Genomic DNA, 22,090 nt, shown 5'->3' with positions numbered 1-22,090 from the left:
CCATCACACTTTTAAAATTTTACGCTCAGCAAGTCACTTTCCCTCAGAACTTGCTTCATTATCTGCTAATGTCTTATGTTGCTGATAAGAATTCTGGTATTGGTATGATTCTTGTTCATTTGAGGTGTTTTTTTTAACTTTCAAAGTTCAGGGGATCTTTCTCTTTACTCCTCTATGTTAAATTTTGCATAATGTATGTTGATGTAGATTAACTTTGAAAAAATTCCAGTATAATGTACAGTGTTATATTAGTTTTAGGTGTATAATATAATGATTCAACAATTCTGTATATTAGTCAGTGCTCATCATGATAAGTGTACTCTTCACCCCTATCATCTATTTCATCCATCCCACCACTTGCCTCCCCTCTAAAAAAAAAACCCATCAGTTTATTCTGTATAGTTAAGAGTCTTTTTTTTGGTTTGTCTCTTTTTTCTTTGTTCATTTGTATTTTTTCTTAAATTTACATATGAGTAAAATCATTTGGTATTTGTCTTTGACTGATTGACTTATTTCACTTGATATTTATATCCTCTAAATCTGTCCATATTGTTGCATATGTCAGATTTAATTCTTTTTATGGCTGGGTAAGATTCCATTTTCTTTCTTTCTTTCTTTCTTTCTTTCTTTCTTTCTTTCTTTCTTTCTCTCTCTCTCTCTCTCTCTCTCTCTCTCTCTCTCTCTTCCATTATAGATGGAAGATAGATAGATAAATACACACACACACACACACACACACACACACCATCTCTTCATCTTTTGATGGACACTTGGGTTGCTTCCATGTTTTGGCTATTGTAAGTAATGCTGCAGTAAATGTAGGGGTGTATATCTCTTTTTGAATTAGTGTTTTCATATTTGGGTAAATACCCAGTAGCATGATCCCTGGATTATAGGGTAGATCTATTTTTAATTTTTTGAGGAGCCTCCATACTGTTTTTCACAGTGACTGTACCAGTTTACATTCCCACTACCACTGCATGGGGATTTCTTTTTCTCTACATCCTCACCAACACTTGTTGTTTCTTGTGTTGTTGATTTTAGCTATTCTGACAGGTATAAAATGATATATCATTGTGGTTTTGATTAATATTTCTCTGATGATGAGTGATGTTGAGCATCTCTTCACATGTCTGTTGGCCATCTGGATGTCTTCTTTGGAGAAATGTATGTTCAAGTCTTCTGCCCATGCCTTAGTTTTAATTGGATTATTTGATTTTTTGGTGTTGAGTTGTGTAAGTTCTTTATATATTTTAGATATATATGCCCTGAGTTCTTTCATGTTGGAAATGTGAATAGCGCTTTCTCTGGATTCAGTCTTCTTTTGGTCATAATTTTTTTCTTCTAGATTTTGTAGAAATTTCTTAACATGCATATGACTCAAAAGGACTCTAATGCCAGCCTGATTCTCTTTCACATTTAAGGTGATCTGTTTTTCTTCCTGAGTGCTCAAGGAATTCATTCTTTTCTCTTTATTTTTTTAAAATTTTTTTTAGATTTTATTTATTTATCCATGAGACACACAGAGAGAGAGAGAGAGAGAGAGGCAGAGACAGAAGCAGGCTCCATGCAGGGAGCCCAACGTGGGACTCCATCCTGGGTCTCCAGGATCACTCCTTGAGCCAAAGGCAGCGCTAAGCCCCTGAGCCACCTGGGCTGCCCACATTCTTCTTTAACCCAAGATCTTGAACAGGATGTATTTCCATGTTACTATTACTGTATGGAATTCCTGTGACCACTGTGTATCTTTCTGTGAACAGAATTGATTTTTATTGGGGGGGGATTTCTTTTATTTTTTCAGTGGGTTTTTTTTGCATTCTATTTTCCTATACATCTGAGACATAATTTCCTTTACTGCTGTTTTGATCTGTCTTCCATGCCTACTAACTTCTTTCTAATTGCAGAAATCAGTTTGCCTTATTACTCTGCATTCATTATGGCTATCTCAAACTTCTCTATTAATAGGATAACTTTAAACTTACTATTATAAAGTATTTCATGCATACAAAAGGGGGTGTGAATATAAATGCAAGATATGAAGAATACTAACCAAATGAGCACATATATCCCCTAAAACCCAGTGGAAGAACCAGACCAGTCTAAAATTCCTATTTGCCTCTCCCTGATTTCATCTCTTCCTTGTGCTCTCAAAAGCTACCAACATCTTAAGTTTTAACATTAAAAAGTTTAAAAATATAATTTAGTATATCCTAGTCAATACAGTCTACCTTTGAAAACATTTGACCTTTTTTTAATAAAAGAAATCATGCTATATATTCTTCAGCAGCCTGATTTTCCCCCCTAAAATTCTGTTTGTGAAATTAATTTATGTTAACATATGTACCTCTGGTTCTTTCTCACTGTTGAATAGTATCCCTACAATGGACGTGCCACTATTTATTCATTCATTTCCCTGTCAATAGTTATTTCTGGCTTATTGTAAATTTGTATCTTATAATTCCCAATATTATTATAAAAAATTTAGTATAGCTTATCTTGTATATGTGTTCAAATATTCCTCTAGAATGTGTATTTCTAGGCGGTGGTTATTTCTGAGTTACAGAAGGAGCACCTCTTCAACTTTATGGATGCCAAATGGTTATAAATAATTTGAATTCAATATATTTTCTTCCCACCTATTAGCTATGTATTACTCCATAATTATGTTGCTTTACTTCTTGATTTGTTTCTTTGCACCTAAAGTCTCTCATTTAAGCTCAGTTTTATTGTCTTATCATCTTATCTTTAAACTCTTGCTCAATTTCATCTATATTCTCTTTGATTGATATATTTCTCTGTACTTTCTCATTTAATTTGATCCTTGAAATGACACTAAAGGGATTGGTGCCATTATTACCCTAATTTTATAGATGAATAAAAAGACTTCCAAGAAATTACATGTTTTGGCCACAGTCTTACAGCTCCTAGGTGGAGAATTCAACACTAGCACCCAAATCTTTCACCTCTGAAACACTTGCTCTTCCCACCTCTTTGAGACAGAATATAATTAAATACTCTGTTGTGTAGTGTGGCTTCTAAGCCTAATTCAGCTTCCATACTGAACAATGCATTTTCAACACATGTAACTCAATGAAAAACCTCCTAAGTAGGGCAAGAATCGCAGCGTACCAAGTGAAATTATTACCCTGATCTACCTGGGAAGTTACAATGACACTAAAAGGATTAATTCTGCTGCCAACACCTAAAGTGTGTGCATGTGTGTTCATGTGCATGTGTGCGCACAGCTTTAGCAACTAATAGAAGCAACAGAACTCTTGATAGGTTTTTGAAATCCAGTATAATTACAAGGAAACAGAAGCAAACAGCATGATGTGCGTTTGCCTGTACCTTGATAGTGTCTGGGAGAAGAGACTCCCTCTTTCCTGAATTCTTAGAAAAGGACCAGGTCACACAGGCAAAATCTGTACAGCAGTGAACATGGAATATGATGGCACCTTCCTCTGGCTTAGCAGTCTTTTCCAGCACTTGGAGACATGTATTGAGGCTCATTTTTTCCTGGAAAAGATAGTTCTACTGAGTTTTGGTTTTGGAAGAATGGTATATGAGGTGACAGTCTAGCACAGTATTATCTGTACCAAGAATGCTGTAAAATAAAAGTGAAGGGATGGCAAACAACATTGACTCAGAGACTAGAGTGTGTCTAATGTCCAGAATTAGCTCTTCTCATGGCTTAGCAATTATTGCTGGAGTTTATGTCCTGTTTACAGACATCTGCATCAAAGAATTGTAATCAAACTTAAGGTTATCAAATAAACTCCTTTCATTGTTTCCCAAAGGTTGATCTGCAGGAGATAAATAACTGTTCAGTGAGAAAAAGAACTGCAAAGTAACCAAATAAGTTTGCATGTCTTTGATTTAACCAAGACAAATAGTTTTCTTTTCTGCAAAACTCTTCAAAGCAATTAATATGCTAATGGATCCTGAATTTGTAAAAGAGGGATATGTATTATAGAGAAGTTCCAAAATTACTTGATCATGAACCTCTTGTGTTCGTGGACTCCAGGAATATATTTTGGGGGAAATTTGGCTTTCTTCTAATCATAAAATGTTAGAACTTGAAAGAGCCTGAGAACAACTCTCCAGTTTTAAACTTTAATTTTGCAAGGAAGGAGACCAAAATTTATAGGATTTAAGTGACTTCCCCAGGGTCGCACAACTCTTTGGTAGTAAAGGGAGAACCAGAATTCATATCTTCAGATTCCTGATCTAGTGTTCTTTGAATCTAACTCACAGTAAATTAAGTCACATGATGCAGTGACTTAGAGCTAGGACTGTTTGCCCACTTCCATAAATGTGGTATTTCCTTCTTTAGCAGTGAAAATAATGAGGCTCAGAATTCTTTCCTGTGAATCCCAAATTGCCCTTCTGACAGCTCATACAATCCTCTCTCCAAAGCCTTGTTATATCTCTGATGTTTCTGAGGGATCAGTACCCTACGATTATTTTCTGTAAACTCTCCATATTGAGTAATATCATGCTCACTTGGATATCCTTTCATATTGGTCCCTCCAACAAAACTTAGAAAAGCTCCCCTCCCAACATTCTAGTCCAAGTTAATGAGGCAGCATTATTTACTGACATGTGGACAGTCTCATACTCCACAAACAGAATTTAGAAAGGGCTCAAAATCTGGAAGTGGAGTCCCTTTGTGGCAGGCAATAGAGCAATGTGTATCAGAAACCTTTAAAATTTGCATACTCTTTAAATTTGAAGGAAGCAATGTGAAGTATGCTTCCGCATTTAACTGCATTATTTGTCAATACATTGTCATAATGAAAAATTTAATATAACCCGAATGTCCAATAGCATGGTGTTGATTAAATGGATCAGAGTATTTTTATAAAATACAGTATAGCCAGTAGAAATTGTGTTGTAGAAAATTCTACAGAGTGATATTTAAAACAGAACTTTCTAACAGCTCTGTCAGGATGGAGATATTGATGCCTTTTGTCCTCATCAGGAGCTAGGCAGGATGTAGTGTGGTCTGAGCTCCCAGCTCCACTATCTCAAGCTGTCAAATAAAATATTATACATTTTTATTTTTTTAAGATTTTATTTATTTATTCATGAGAGACAGAGAGAGAGAGAGGCAGAGACACAGGCAGAGGGAGAAGCAGGCTCCCTCTGGGGAGCCTGATGCAGGACTGAGTCCCAGGACCCCAGGAGCATAACCTGAGCCAAAGGCAGATGCTGAACCATTGAGCCACCAGATGCCCCTGTTACACATTTTTATAAACAGAGATATATTTGCATGTCTGCTAAGGAATATACTTCGTCTACATCTGGATAGAGCAGTACAAATGATCTCTATTTTCATGTTTTTGCTCATCTGCATTTCCCTTTTCTAGTGAATAGTATTCTTTAGTAAAAATAATAGGCAATAAAATAACTTTAACACTTATATAGCCATTAATATGCTTTATCTTGTTTTATCTTCAAGCAAGCCTATGTAGCAGGCACTACTATTATTCTTTTTGTTATGTAAATGCTATTTTTAAAATCCATATTTGAAGCTATTAAGATTGGACAAGCTGATGCAGGCAGAAAGGAAAAGGTGGAAATGAGACATATCCAGAAGGAAGAAATAAGAAAACATAGTTACTAATTGTCTGTGGGAAGCAACTATGCCCCCAGGATACTGAGGATTATCATATTCGTGACCAAAACAGAACCGAGGAAATACAAGATTATATAGAAGTTTTTAGAAAGCCTAGAGGAACCGTTAGTTTTCAAGAAGCTGGGGCAGGCTCTTTACTTATTGATAATGAAGTGACAAAGCATGTTGGTTGATATGTCTATTGATGGTGGAGCTCAGGTGAGAACCTAAGGATGTAGTTTGGGTGTTTATCCACAATGGAGCCACAGTAGAGCTGTGCAAATGAGTGGATCCTCACACAAGAGAATGTGCAGAGAAGAGCAGGGCACCAAAAGCTTTAACCTTTGGGCTTTGTCTCCACAAGGGAGAATGCCATGAGTCCCCTGAACTGGACTTCCATGTGTGGAACAATGATACAACAGAATTCCAAGAGTCTTTAGGCTTAAACATTAACAACAGTGGATAAAGGTTGACAGTGCATGACATGTTCAGACACTTTTTTCATCGTTTTTCCTTAGATCAGAAATTATTTTATTTCTTTTTTAAAAAGTATAAGTAGAAAAGACATTTAATAAGCCTATGGGGCATGTGTTGGTGAACAACAGCTTAGAAGGAAGGACTCAAGGTGAAAGGTACCCTAGCTCTGTGAAAAGGTGATAAGAAATGGAAAAAATACAACTGACTCATGACAAATGCATAGCATGCTGCATTTATGATGAAGAAAGGAGTCAAGTTATGAAAATACAAAATGGAAGGTCTCTGTGTATAAATACAGTGAGCACAGATCTAAGAGTCTCAGGAAGCCACAACTGGAAAATGAGTATACTGTATATTTTTATGCTGGTGCATTCAAGTTGTTTATTAGGAAATACATTTTTCAGGCAGTAGAAAGACATAAATGTAATAATGCAATTTCTTTGTCATATTTGGCATTAAGAAGAAATATATTAGAAATATAATAAACACATATCTCTTCAAGTTCCCAGTTTTAAGGGAATTGAAAGTTATTAAATAGAATGCAGAGGACATCAAGGAAAAATGAGTACATAACTATAAAATATGCTTCTAAAGAAAGGTTAATGAACATGCTATTATTTATTTCTTGAATCAGAAGACCACAGGATAATTTAATGAGGATCAGGATCATTAATTTGTGCAAGATTATTGTACAGTGCTTTTTGGCATCTTTAGTCCAGGTAGAATGATGGGAAATAAACTGAAATCATTAATTAAAAATAATTCCCCCAAAAGCACATGCACATATATATACACACATGCCCACACAATACACATTCACACACCCATGTGCACACACACATGTGAGTGTTTATGTAGAGTCTGGAGGAGTATACATCAAAGTATTAGTAGGTATTATTTATATGTGGTACAATTATAGATGTTTTTATTTCTTGCATATGTGTATCTTCTAAATTACCTATAATAAACATGAAATATGTGTTACAATAAGAAAAATAAGTTTATTTTCTAAAGCATTTTATAGACACAGATATGTCAATTCCCTCTCATCCCTATCACTATGTCAACCCTTAATCTGTAAAGCTTATTTTTTTTTGTAAGAGTCTGTATAACAATACTAGTCCCCTGTTTTATCTTTTTTCAGATGCTGGTGAAAAATAACCACCTTTCTGACAAGATCATTGTTCTGCCAGGGAAAATTGAAGACATCTCTCTTCCTGAAGCTGTAGATGTGATCATTTCGGAACCGATGGGATACATGCTGTTTAATGAAAGGATGCTGGAGAGTTACCTTCATTCCAAAAAATGGCTGAAAGCAAATGGTGAGTTGGTCAGTTCCTGGTTCAGAGGATAGAAGCTGCATTTCCATAAGAATTTGCCACCCTCTTTCCCTCATATTTAATTTTGGATGGAAAAGAGGAGAGGACATTTCTATTATACCGGGTTTTTTTTTAATTTTCTCATCTTAATCTTCCATAACAGATGATCTAGTCTCCAGCCATAAGGCCATAGGTGCTAGAGGGCTGCATGGTATTAAATATGGTACAGGGGACCAGTTCAGAACTATGTGTTTCTATCCCATTCTATCACTTTCTTCCCTAATGAACTTCACCAACAACTTGGACTTTTGACTTTGGTTTTCTCATCTGTATTTTTATTTTTATTTATTTTTATTTTTTTTTTCATCTGTATTTTTAAAATAATCTCTAAAATAAATCCCTGAAGCCCTTTTAAGTGTTGGTTTTCTATAATGTGAGAAACTCTCTGAGTCCCTGTCCTTTCTGACATATTCTTCCCCAACTATGTCTCTCTTTCCCTGAGATCAGTACATATAATTGAGATAATAATATAAAATCCAATATTTCTTTTGTGCTTATCAGGTGTCTACAAGCACTAAGCAATCTGCATAAATTAATTTATGAAAACCTTAGCAAGCATGAATGTTGGAGGTTTTTAACTTATTTGAAAGATCAGTGCTGAGGTTCTTGGTGATTTTACACTCCTTCAACAGGGGATGTTTGGCAGTGTCTGGGGACATTTTAGTTTGTCACAGCTGGGAGAAGGGTAGTATTGGAATCCAGTGGGAGAAGCCAGGTATGCTGCTAAATATCCTTCAGAGTATAGGACATACCCCTGCCCCATCAAAGAGTTATCTAGCCCACAATGTCAACAGTACCAAGATTGAGACCTGGTTTACTGGGAGGTACCATTACCTTCCCCAATTTACAAAGAGAAAATGGAGGCAGAGTGGGAGAAAGCAACTTGGTAGGGACACGCCTCTGGTAAATGACAGAGCAGGGATTTGAACCCAGGTCTGTCTCACCCTGAAGACTCCTGCGCACATGCTAACTTTCTGCTCTTTACTGGAAAGAGTGGACACATTTTCACAAAATGTTTTTCCAAATAAAGCGTAGAAAGTAACTGGCCAATTTTAAAAGTTGCATCTCCCATTAAAATTGTAGCACGTTACCCATGATGTGGCTCCCTACCTTGATAGCCAGTGCAGACAAAATAGCGACCACCAGTGCAGCAATTGCTCACCACGTTAATGCGGTATACGCATAGCAGTGTGTGCATGTAAGTAAAGCTTGAGGCTCATCTATAATTTCCTGCATGCTTCGAAATGTAGGGATTCAGAGATAGGCACTTAAAAAAAGAAAACTCATGCAAAAATAAACAAACAGGCAAAGTGTACCTATGTCACAAACTTCATTAGTATGCCCGTAGTCAAGCAGCCAGGATGGTCTTGGAAGCCTTGTGTTTATATGATGAAATTGAACTATGGAAATGAGCATAAAAGAACAGGCTGCGTAGATTTCCTACTCAATGCCCCTCAGAAAGAATTTTTGTATTTTTGTCTGGATTTGTTTTTCAAATGGCTAGATATTTGCTATTGGTGAGTTTTTGAACATGGTTAATTCACATGCATGTACTGAGCCCCGCTAAGCTGAATATTTAGACTTAATATCTGGGCATCCTTTTCCCCCCAGATATTTGAAATAGATACGAAATTTTTACTGGGCTGTGTATCTTTAACTAGACAGGAGAAATGAATACCTGTGATTTTATCTTCTTTTTAATCCGTGTCTTCCTGAGGGAAGCAGGCTTGATTTTTTTCCCTAATTATTTTTATTTTTGTTTTTTGTTTTTTTTCCTAATTATTTTTTTTCAGCAAAATAAGATGTAATTTACAACATCAAATAATAAAAAAGACTTCTGATGAAAAAATGGTAACCTTACCCCTGCTCCACCTCTTCCTGTCCTGAGACTGCTCCCCAAAAGCTTTCCTTTTCTGCTCCATTCTGGACTTCTTCCATCACTTACCTATATATTTTGATACAAAATTATCATACTGCTATTTTTGTCACCCCCTGGTTGAGAAATTTGCTCTCCTACATAGCATTTTCTTCCCTGCTTGATGTATCCTTGCTCCCTGCCCCTGTCTTCTCGATATATTTATGCAGGTCCTCAATTCCTTTTCCAAACCCTTGAGGCCAGATATGTTTCGGAATCCTGAATCCGGAGGACTTTGGAAAGGTAATACAGTCATATACCGTGGATTACTTAATGCCTCCAGTGGAGTCTGAGGCAACACTCTGTAATGAAACACATTACATTTCTGCAACAAACCATATGAATATGGATACCGAGTGGTATAAATAAAGACTATAAATAAATTCATGTCAGTTCAGGTCAGGTTTTGCCATCAGATGATGTTGCTGCAAACGTGCAAAAATCTGTTACTTCACAGAGCTTTGGGGACATCATTTAATATGAAGAAATATGGACTGAGATCATCATTTGGTTAACTCAGTAATCAGTGTTTATGTTATTATGACAATGTTTGTATTGTTCCATACAGAGTCAGGTAGTCTAGTGAGTGCATAGGATTTTGTATTTTCTCATAAACTCTTGTGTTTTTCTTAGAGTTATTTTTCATTAGCTTGGTTTTTCCTATACTCATTAATTGTTTCCATGCTTCAAGAGGTCTGATAGATCCCATCAATATTTTGTCTATAGAAGCCTTCCTCCTGTGGATGCTCTGTCCTCCCTTCCCACACACAATGTGGTTCTCCAGCTCTGCTGCATGCCTGCCATGCTTGACTTTCCATCATCATTCTTTTGTCTTCTTCTTTGCTGGTGTTCACCATCATTTTAGCAAAGAGTATTCTCTGACAGCTTTTGGAGAAAGGGCACTTGAGAAGTTACTTTTTATGGATCCCTTGTATTATCATCTTGCAGGTAGAAAATTTGAACTTGGGCACAATTTTCACTCGGTATTTTCAAGACATCTCTCTATGGTTTTTGGTTTCCAGTGTTGCTGTTGAGAGGCCTCATGACCCCCTGACTCTTATTCCTTTAGAGTGACATCATTTCCCCCTCTGGATGCTTTTAGTATCTTGCTTTATTTCTAGCCTTCTTACTGTGAAAAGCTTTTAAAATTCGTGTGTTGGGCATGAAATGAGAGTGTTTCATCAGAAGGCTCATCTTCTTCAACTCAGAAATTTTCTTGTATTTTTACCTTTAATGACTTCCTCCCCTCCATTTTATATCTTTGGAATTCCTGTTAGGTTTGAGGTTCAAAGCACCTCTGAAGCTTCCCAAGTTTTCACAGTTGGTGATACATATTGCTTTTCTTTCTTTTTAAAAAATTTTTATTTATTTATTCATGAGAGACACAGAGAGAGGCATTGGGAGAAGCAGGCTTCTTGTGGGGAACCTGATGTGGGACTTGATCCCAGGAAACCTGGGATCACACTCAACCACTGAGCCACCCATGTGCCTCAGCATATTGCTTTTCTAAGGTTGTCTAATAGCTTTCTGTCTTGAAATTGAAAACCCACTAGGCAGTCATTATTGCTTTGACACCAGTGCATGAGATTTAGGTGGACACATGTGAATAATGTTACAATCATGTTTTTTCTCCAACGATAAAGACTGTTTTATTTATTTCCCTAGGTAAAACCATCTGTTCTATTTTAACAGGCATTGAAGGGAGCATAGTTACAGTATGGGATCACAGACTCACAGATGAGATTCCATCTCTGGATTTCCCCATTCTACTTATTAACTCTCTGACTGAGTCACTTAAATTTCCCTGTTCCTTTGTTTTCTCGTTTATAAAGTAAGGGTATAATAATAGAACCTACTTTATATTGTGATGTGGATTAAATGAAGTCATACATGGGAAACCCATAGAAAAGTTCATGACAAAGAGTTCAACATAATCAAGAAATTTTAGGAATTATTTTTGTGACAGCAGCTCCAGTTTGTAAGATGATACTTCTGAAATAGGGTTAGCAGTAGTAATTCATCTTTCTTTTATGTGCAGGTTCATAAGTGACTATGAAAAAGAGTCTCTCTAAAAATGACAAAAAATAATGCGAATCACTGTATCTCCCTGCTTGGAAGGGCTGAGCTTCAGGCATGCCAGTCTAGGTGTTCATCAGCCTGCCAAAGAATCTGCCCTTTCCCATGGTGACTGTAAATGTCAGGAGCAGAACACAGAGTGGGGGTCCCAGCAAGGAGGATGGTGAACCCCTAGAGAAGCATAGCTTCTTATGGCACTTTAAAAGATAGTCAATATGATTATACATGGATGAAGTCCGAGAATGGAGATAATTATGTGATAGAATGATGGGAGGTACTATTTTCAAAGCTATTTTTACAATCAATACAATTTTTTTTTTTAAATGAAGGAAGTGCACAGAATGCCTCGCACGGGGCAGATAGAAAGGAAGAAGCCGACAGTGGAGAAGGCCATATGCCAGGTTAAATGCCTCACCTAAGACTCCACCAGCTTTTATCATAACATGACTTTGTGACTTGCATTAGTATTTATGTCTTTGTATTTCCCTCAACCTTCTAATTTTTTTTATCCTCACTTTGAGGCAAAACTATGTTTCAGCCTCTCAGGTAACGCTGAAATAGAAGGAAAAATGGAGTTAGTCAGGTGCAGGTGAGTGTACCCTGCAGTCAGAAGGCGGTGCAAGTCAACGTCTGGGTCTGTTGTCTTTTGCCCATTAGGAATGATGTTCCCAACATTCGGCGACATCCACTTGGCCCCCTTTTCTGATGAACAGCTCTACATGGAACACTACTCCAGAGCCAACTTTTGGTAATGTTCTCTTCTCTCTTCCATTCCTTTTCCTTTAGAGTAAGCCAGAGTTTTCGGTTGGGTTTGCCATTTGGGGTTATATAATTGGTGGGGGGTGGGGGTGGGATGCCATGCACTATAGGATGTGTAGCAGCACCCCTGGCTTCTACCTACTAGCTGCCAGGAGTGCCTTTCCCCTAGTTGTGACAACCCAAACTGTCTCCAGACACTGCCAAATGTCCCGGGCAGGAGAAGGGGAGTGTGAAAACATTCCCTGTCGAGAACCACTGGAATAGACAAACCAGGGAGCTGCTTGTGCACCATCAAGCATCTGGAAGACCGCCTACTGCTGAAACAACAGCACCACCCACGCATACCACTGCTCCCCCCCCCCCCCCCCCGCCCCACTTTCCACCATCCATTCCCTGGGCTCAGCGCTTTGGCTTCTGTGTTAGAATAGACCTTGGTCAGAGGACACAGGAATCGGTACATCAGAATGTAAATGAGTTGATTAAAAAACTTTTTTGGAGTTTGCGCCCTAATAGGTTCTTGGCTTTTGGACAGCTCGCTTCACCTTTTGAGACTCGGTTTCTTCATTTATAAAATGAGAACGAATACAAAACCCCTGCCAATTCTAAGCCAGCATTCTTTTTGGCATTCTTTTCTGAGCACTGGTTTTTATAATGAGAAAGAGGGCAGGAGAATGATGATATTGGACCCAGGGGAGGGAGAAATGGAACAGCTACCACCCGAGTGGGAATGCTAGATGTGTAGGAGGACAGGCATGTACTGGCAGATGGGTGAGGATGGATGCTAAAATTTAAGCTTTGAGTTCCAGCTGACGTATGCAGAGCCTTCCAACACATAGATATCCACAGTTGATTTCTGTTTTTTTTTTTTTTTCTCTTTGTAATCCTATCTCTTGGTGAAGAAGCAACAGCGAGGAGGTACTTTCGTTTCCCAGGTTACATGTTCTATGAAGAGTAGGGTCAAAGGACTGAAATTTTTTCTTTCTCTCTGATTTTTTTTCTTTTAAAATAAGCTTTCCTAGCACAGATTTGCATCTTGTGGTTTCTGCTCAATCTGTAATTTTGAAACTCTGAGCCACATACTTCCCAATGGGGGTGGATGCCTCTTGGTGTGTGATAGGGGACACCTTAATTATGATCATTGTTCCATGAGGTCATGCTGACCTGAAATGTTTATATTTTAGCTTTAAACCTCCTCAATCAGTGAAAGGGTTGGAGAGGCAGAAATTTCAGGTAACGGGATAGACCAGACTACTGCCCCCAACGGGGCAGTGGGGGAGCACATTGTCCTGCAGTCCTTGAGTGAGTTTCCGACTGCCCCATCTTAAGACTTCAGAACGAATGTTAATGACCACAGTTGATAGGCCAGGCTCACCATCAGCATACAAACATACTGCTATGTATTTCATCTAAAAAGAAAAAAATAACCTTTTTTTTAAATTTTTTTTTTATTTATTTATGATAGTCACAGAGAGAGAGAGAGAGAGAGAGAGAGAGAGAGAGAGGCAGAGGGAGAAGCAGGCTCCATGCACCGGGAGCCCGACGTGGGATTCGATCCCGGGTCTCCAGGATCGCGCCCTGGGCCAAAGGCAGGCGCCAAACCGCTACGCCACCCAGGGATCCCTAACCTTTTTTTTTTTAATCTCTCACTTCCCCAGTTAGCCACCAACCATCTCTCTTCGTCCCTTTGCAGCAAAACTCCTCAAAAAGCATTGTCTATCCTTCCAGTTTCCAACTCTTTCCTTCAGTTTCTTTCTTAAGACATTCCTCCCTTACAGCTTGTAAGCAGGTTACCAGTGTGCTGACCTCCACATTGCTCAATACACTGATCTGTGCTCCTTTGCCAGCTTATTTAACCCATTACCCATATTTGAGAGCATTTGAAATGCCCCCACAGTCTTTTTCTTTCTTTCCTGCCGCTGGTCACTTTGTTAACCAGTCCTTCCATCGTTGTTACTTGTCTCTTCCATCTGATGTTAGAGTGCCCCAGGACATTGTCTTGGACCTCCTCTTTGTCCACAGGTAGTGCCTTGGTGAGTTCACCCATTCCTGTAGCTTCAGATGCTATCTGTATGCTAATGATTCCCAAGGGTATCTATCTTACGTATATCCTGGGAACTCCATCTTTTTATGGCCAACTGCCTTCTGGGCAATCCCCCATGTAGAGACTTACCATCCAAACTCGACTACTCATCTCCCCTTCCTTCCCCCTGAATCTGTGCTACTCATAATCTTTCCATCTCAGTTGATGATAACGTTGTCCTCCCAATCATTCAAGCCCCAAACCTCGAAGGCCCCTCTTTCTTTGTCCTCATGTCTAAACCATCAAGAGATTCTGTTGATTCTTTTTTTGAACTATACCCAGAATCCAATTCTCCTAATATTCACTGCTCTCCCTTGTTCCCAACACTGTCATCACTCATCTCGATTACTGAGATAGCTTCTTAACCTGTCTATTCTCAGCATTCCCAAAGCCTTCTCATTTCCTAGGATCATTTCCATGGCTCCAGCCACATAGGCTTCCTTGCCGATTTTCAGGCACATCCAGCCACCTTAGAGGTTTTGCATTTGTTTGTCCTCCTATGTGGGATACTTTCCCCCCAATATTCACATGGCTAATTCCCTTCCCCGCCGTAAAGTCTGCCAAGATGCCAGCTCTGCTGAATCCCATACCACTCCCCATCCCACCTTTTCTGCTTTGTACTTTTGCTGTAGCACTTATCACCTCCTAAAAGACATATAAGTATTTTACTTATTATTACTTATTGTCTTCATCCTTCCTGATAGAATGTAAGCACTGCAAAAGCCCAGATTCTTTCAGATTTCACCAGTGTATCCCAAGCACCCTCCGTCCCAAGTACCTGTCACATGGTAGATCCTCCGTAAATATTTTTGAATGAGTAAAAACTCTAGTAATCTCAAGTATGCAAATAATTTCTATTAAGATCTTAGTTATCTCTCTGATTTTTCTAAATTTTTTACAAAATTAGGATACATAAAGATTATTTTGTAGCTCTTTTATTTTTTAGAATCTTATTTTTTATCTTTATTTTGTTTTGATTTCAATACCTTGTTGACACATCCTTGTATCTTCTCAATATTCTCTTGCTACAGAGTATTTATTTTGTGACTGTATCATAATTTGTCAACTCAAGCTCCAATATGGAATATTAAATTATTTTCATTGCTAATATAATCCTATAAATTTCATAAGAATTAACACTAAGGTATTGTTTGTATACTCTACCAGAATATAGAATTTTGTAGAATTCTATATCCTAAATTCTTTAGGAATACTAAAGTGAACATCCTTTTATAGAGCTCTTGGTTTGCATTCTGATTATTTCCTTACAATAAATTGCTAGAAGCAGAATTACTGGACCAAAAGGTGTGAAGAAGGATCTTTAAAAAAATTATTCTTATATATTGCCAAATTGCCCTGTAGAAAAGTTTTACCAATTAACACTTCCACCAGTAGTATATGAGAATGTCTGCTGAGTCTTGCCCATACGGGCTATGTTTTTTTAAATGCCAATTTGATTTGCAAAAAAAAAAAAAAAAAAAAATGGTGGCCAGTTTATTTTTAATCTGTATGTCTTTGATAGCTAGTGCATTTGAACGGTTTTATTTTTAGTCAACAAACATGAAAAAAAAATGTTTTAAAAAATATATAGTTAACAAAATTCACCACCTTCTCTCTCCTTGTAATTTCCCTCCCTCTATGAAGACGTTTCAGCGTTAGGCGAATGGATGCGGGCCTTTGGTTGCATTGGTGCAGGGAACAGGTGGCAAGAGCGTGCACAGTTGCCATTAGAAGAGGCACAGAAGTGGCAATGTTGGCTGAAAGGAAGGAGAGGGATTAAAAAAAAAAATGAGTTTAGGTATATAATGAAGAAGGTAGCTGAGGAACCAAATAAATTAGATCATCAGATATAAGCAATTACCAGTCCTCACTGACTTTCTCACATTTGGCACCAGGGCCTCCTCGCTTTACTTCTGGAGCCTAGTCCTGGTTTTCCTGCTTCCTGGTTGGCCCCAACTTCATCTCCTTTGCTGACTCTTTCTCATGCCCCAAGTCCTCCGTGTTGGATTGATTCCAGATTGGCTCTTCCCATCTTCCCCTTTCTGCCTCTGCTCACCTCCTGATCTCATTGCGTCTCCTGGCTGTAAATACTGTCTTTATGCCAATGACTCCCATAGTGACAACTCCAGCCTAGAACTCTCCCTGGAACCATAGACTTACATGTCCAGCTGGGTGTTGACAACTCTATGTGGATGTCTCTAGGGCATCTTAAATGTAAGATGTTCAAAAGCAAGTTGCTGCCCTTTGTTGCCACGCCCTTCTCACCCCTACAAAACAAAAACACAACAAGCAAAACAAAAAACTCTGCTTCTACTACAGTCTTTCAAGCCTTTCAACTTATTTCCTCTTTTTAAACAGCAACTAAAATGACCTTGATAAACCGCAACTAAAATGACCTTGATAATGTATAATTCAGATCACAGTCTTCCTCTGCTCACAACCTCCAGTGGCTTCCCACCTTCTGGATCATAAAAGCCAAATTTCTCACTGTGGCTGGTAAGACCCTCCAGGATCTAGTTCCACCCTGCTACCCCTGTGATCTCATGTCTTCCTACTTCTTTCTCATCCTCTCTGTCCTCAGTGATTAGTCTCTTCTGTTCCCCTTGAACATACCAGGCTAGCTGCCACCTCATGGCCAATCTTTCTCTGCCAGGAATGCAGATGGCCCCATGGCTTACTCTCACATTCTTCAGCTCCTAGCTCATATGCCATCTCCCCAGGAGACCTGCTCTCAGTTACAGATGATCATCTCCTCCCTCCTGGAAGTCCATATCATGCTTCTCACTTCATTTACTATAATCCACTGTATTTTATGTTTTTACTTATTGATTTAATTTATTGTCTATCTCCTTCATAAAACAATAGTTTCCATAATAGCAGCTGTTTTGTTTTTCACTGAGTCTGCATCATCTAACAAGCTAATAGTAGTTGTTCAATACACTTTTGTTAACTGGAAGATAAATGCATTGACATAAGAATTCTTTACATATTAAGGATATTAAGACTGTTGTATTTTCTTCAGAATTTTCAGTTTGGGGATCCCTGGGTGGCTCGGCGGTTTGGCGCCTGCCTTTGGCCCAGGGCGCAATCCTGGAGACTCGGGATCGAATCCCACGTCGGGCTCCCGGTGCATGGAGCCTGCTTCTCCCTCTGCCTGTGTCTCTGCCTCTCTCTCTCTCTCTCTCTCTGTGACTATCATAAAATTAAAAAAAAAAAAAAAAAAGAATTTTCAGTTTGCCTCGTATTGCCCTTGTGATAGTTTTCACCACAAAAGAAGTTAAAATATTTTTGTGTAGCTGGATTGACCAGGATTTTCTTCGGTACTTTCTTTTCCTTTATTTGGAAAAGAACTTCCCCCAAGCTAAGGCTAGTATTAGCCTCTACTTATTTAATGTTTTCACTTTTTAAATTTAACATTTAAATTTACCACGCCTGGGTGGCTCAATAGTCGAGCATCTGCCTTTTGCTTCAGGTGTGTTCCCAGGTCCTAGGATCAAGTCCCACATTGGGCTCACTGCGTGGAGCCTGCCTCTCCTTTTGCCTATGTCTCTGCCTCTGTGTGTGTGTCTTTCATGAATAAATAAATAAAATATTTTTTAAAAATTTTTAGAATTTTATATTTAACCCTCAAATTCATTGTAGTTTAAGTATGTGGTAAGCACAGAACTTTATCCTTTCTAAATAACCAGTTATGAGACTCTCTCAGTAGACAGGAGTACCACACTCTGATGTTATTAGCAGTCACCTACAAAATTAATAATTTCCTTATTTGATTAATATTTCTTTGCCCCTGATTAATTAAGATTCTGAAATGTACCTCCTGAGAATAAGGCTCAGTCATGAAGAATTATCATTCCCAGCTATAAAACTTATTTATGTGATGGATACTACTGCCTTTATTGAAACTAATTGGTTCAGGAGTTTTAAGCCAAGTCCTTTAAATACAATTTCAAATTGATTCTTGTATCGAGAAAAACATATACATAGGATCAATTAAGAGGAGCAACCATATATTCTCAAGAAGTTTGAGATTCAACTAGTTTGCCTTATTACATTTATTACAATTATACAACATAAAAGCATAGGCAAAATAGATAGTAGTTAAAAGCTGGATGAATCGGACACTAGAGACACGTTGAACTCTGTTTCATTCTTGGTTCTATCAATTACTAACTAAAATTTCAGCCAAGTTAATTTGATCTTTCTGAGACACAATTTCCTTTTCCTAAATTAAAGATAATAATATTCCCTACCTGGGGGTGAAGGATTTCCAGAGATGGGTCCTCTACTCATACTTTGCTACCATGCTAACCCTTTCTTCACAGGCCATTTGGGAGGGTGCTACCAGATGCTGAGTGTATCCCAGCATTCAGGGACTCAGAAAATAACCCCAGGGTGGAGAGGTACCCTTCAGATACCTGTGTGGGGGACTTGGTCTGACACTCTATTTACTAGCTGGCCTTTCCCAAAAATATATTTGTCCCTGATAATCACTGGTACACAGAAACACCACGTGCACCAAATAGGAACATTTTAAACTGCAACATTGATGTAACTGAATTTTCGAATTTTTATGGGAAGCCAAGTATATGGCACAGAGTATCACAAAGAACTTTTGAAGGAATACTACCATGACTGTTGCAATCACGTTTGAATTTTCATTTGCCCTGTGCTTGTTTCATTTATGTTTTCATGGTTACTTGCACTATAATCTCCTTCCATCCACTAATATTTACTCTTGATAGTTCCTCTGCTTCTCTGCTTATATCCACAGTTCTCGAACCCATCTGGCTTTTGTACATAGAAGAAGCCACAATCTCTAATATTCATCTTTTTGGTAACCTATATCAAACTCATAGCTCTTCCATAATATTCCATCCCTGGGCCTATACACATCCAGACCTTACTTTTTATCTTTAACCGTGTGGTCCCTATTTCAGTATTACAGACACAGTACAGGTGTCCCCATTAGGAGGAGTTCAGTGCAATGCCAAGGTCCACACCAGGCTCAGGAAATCAACAGGGAGGTTTGCAGTAATGGAGAAGTTGCCTCCATCTTCCAGGGTGCTCTAGGATGAGTCTGATACACATTCTTCCTGTGGGCAAAGGTGCTTTTGTGGGAGAGTCTGATCTTTAAAAATGGTGAATCCCTCTTTCCATCCTTTCACTGCATTCCAGCAGGCAGGTTATGGGCTTAGAAGAAACTAAAATTTGTGGTGGGAATAGGAACATTTCAGAAGTTGTCCACTTTACACTAAAGGGGAATCTATTTTTAAAATCATGGAGAGTATTTGGGACTACAGCTAAAGAATAGGAAAGGGAGCTGTACGAGCCTCGAGAGTGTCTATTACAAATAGAGCAGCATATCCTTCATGCCATATATCAACAAAAACTGTTTTTAACTACATCTGTCCAGTGCTCACAAACTGACTTTTGTTCGAATAAGCCTCGATTTCTATATTAACCTTTTTTGTAACCTATGTCAGACTCATAACTCTTCCATAATTTTTGCTCCTGAGCCCATATACAGCAAATCCAGACTTATGAATTCAGAGCTCCATATCCATTTCTCCTTTGCAGCTGTTTGAGCAGAATTCTTACACTTGACTCTCATGGGGTCAGATGCCAAACCCTGGATTCATTGCCAAGACCAGGTTCATAAGACATTCTGATTGACTGGGACTGAGTCACATGCAAGTCTCTAGACTGAAGGGCAGAGACAAGACCACCCAAGCCACTAAGGACTGAGAGTGGGGAAGAGGTTCCTAGAAGGAAATCTGGTGCTGTTACTAGAAGAACAACATCTATTTGCTGAGTTGGAACAAAAGAGATGTGTACCTCATTGCCTTGCCAGACTCTTCCTTCTAATACAGGCTTCCAAAGGTCCTATTGTTATGCAAACCGGTAATGTCTAGATTTACACTGGCATGCCTAGAGATGCTCCAGGGGTTTCTTTACAGATTCACAGGTTTTCCCTTCTTAAGAAAGATGCACAGTCTGAAGCTTGGTATTATTTTAAGGACTGTGCACTCATTTCCCCCTCTTTTTTTATAGTAAAAAGACCCCATATTTTTAAGAATACCAAAAGTATATAAATATATCACATATAAAATAGAAGCCACATTATTCTGCTAGAGTTTAACCACCCCCCCCCCAAAAAAAAACAGAGATATAATGAGCTGAGAGCATCTGTATAAATACCACTGTACACAGGGGTATATCTGCATTCTACTGATGCAGAAAACTGTCAAAACTATCAAGCCTCAAGTGCTGGTCTATATAAAGGATGTTTAAGAAATTTAAAAGATACAGTTTGTTCCTAGACATGCATCCTTGTCCTATGAGATACCCCCACCAGCCACCCTCTTAGGCTGCATCCTCAGTACCATATGTGTGTGTTAACTGACATTCCTGATCTCTGTATTTGTTTTCTACTTCTTAAGACCTATATACCTCTCATCAGGTTGGCATACCCTTGGTTGTCAATTCTGGTAAAGCATAGGACATTTTTGGTAACCTTTGTCAAACTCATAGCTCTTCCATAATATTCCATCCCTGGGCCTATACACATCCAGACCTTACTTTTTATCTTTAACCGTGTGGTCCCTATTTCAGTATTACAGACACAGTACAGGTGTCCCCATTAGGAGGAGTTCAGTGCAATGCCAAGGTCCACACCAGGCTCAGGAAATCAACGAGGAGGTTTGCAGTAATGGAGAAGTTGCCTCCATCTTCCAGGACCCTAAAAAATTGCTTGATTGCCAAACAGAATAGAGTTTTTCCTTCTTCCTTCTTCCCATCCTCCCTCCCTTCCTTCCTTCATTTTTTTCCCCTTTTCTTTCTGTCTTTCCCCCCCCCCCCCAAGCTTCTTAATGGAGATGAGTGAGGGTTTGGTTAGGATAGAATGAAGATGCAAAGATTTTTATTAAAGTATGTGAGTCATGCCGTGAGAGAGTGTGTTCACATTCGCTTTAAGAAAGTGCTTGTGTGACAGAAGCTCCCCTCTGTCAATGCCAAGGCCAGTGCTAACATCTCTAAGAGAACAGAGCACCACCATTCTTCCAAGAAGGAGCCAGGAGGCTGGTCGAGAAAGCTGTGTGAATGAGGAGGAAGAACAAAAGGCCAGGATGAACTAGTGAAGAGCCAAGGACAAAGGAGGCCAGAGAGGAAGCTTCCCTGAATGCTTCTCCAAGCTGGGCTCCATGTGAAGAACTTGAAGTGAAAATCCTAGTAAACGGGTTGCCTCTTTCTCTGCACTCTGGGTGTGTTGAGGCATAGCTAATAGTACAGTCATTTTCCTTCTGGGTTATACTTGCAGGACTTTCCAGATGCTGTATGCATTGTGGTGAAGACGGAGGAGAGGGAGGGGGAGGACAGTTGGAAATGCGAAGTCCAGAGAAAAAAAACACATGTAGTCTCCACCTTAGGGACTCGTAAAGAGGCCACAAGTTAACCTGGAAAGTAAAACCCACATATGATGAAACAATGGAAATCATCCCCAGCTTCCAAATCAACAGATTCATTTCCTGATTTACCATCCAACAATCTATCTAAGGAGACCCACAGAGATGCCAGTCCCATCTGCTTTAATTATTTTGCGATGCATTTCAGAAGGATATTTGAGATTTCTAAGAATTTGAAAGATGGTCCAGCCAGAAAGTTCTTAAAATCTCAGCAGTGGCCTCTTGGCCTGCAGCTCTTAGTGCCCTAGGCGTGGTGCCCGTGTGCACCACACTGATCATAGCTGCTGGGTTTAAATTGGCATCAAACACACAAGGCCAAGGGCA

At 38.8% G+C, this 22,090-nt stretch overlaps 1 protein-coding gene across 1 annotated transcript in view; it reads left to right on the top strand.

The window, feature by feature from the left end:
* The window catches only part of CARM1 (coactivator associated arginine methyltransferase 1), a 242,895-nt gene that overhangs the window by 203,345 nt on the left and 17,460 nt on the right, over nt 1–22,090 (top strand). Inside the window, exons 6-7 of the mRNA XM_026001597.2 lie at nt 7,239–7,416; nt 12,122–12,212. Coding sequence (XP_025857382.2) covers nt 7,239–7,416; nt 12,122–12,212 — 269 coding nt within the window. The remainder of the gene's footprint in view (nt 1–7,238; nt 7,417–12,121; nt 12,213–22,090) is intronic.

Source organism: Vulpes vulpes, unplaced genomic scaffold (genome assembly GCF_048418805.1).
Source record: "Vulpes vulpes isolate BD-2025 unplaced genomic scaffold, VulVul3 u000000648, whole genome shotgun sequence".
NCBI lineage: Eukaryota > Metazoa > Chordata > Mammalia > Carnivora > Canidae > Vulpes > Vulpes vulpes.
Note: the sequence above shows the minus strand (reverse complement) of the source record. Positions and strands in the feature narration are given on the sequence as shown.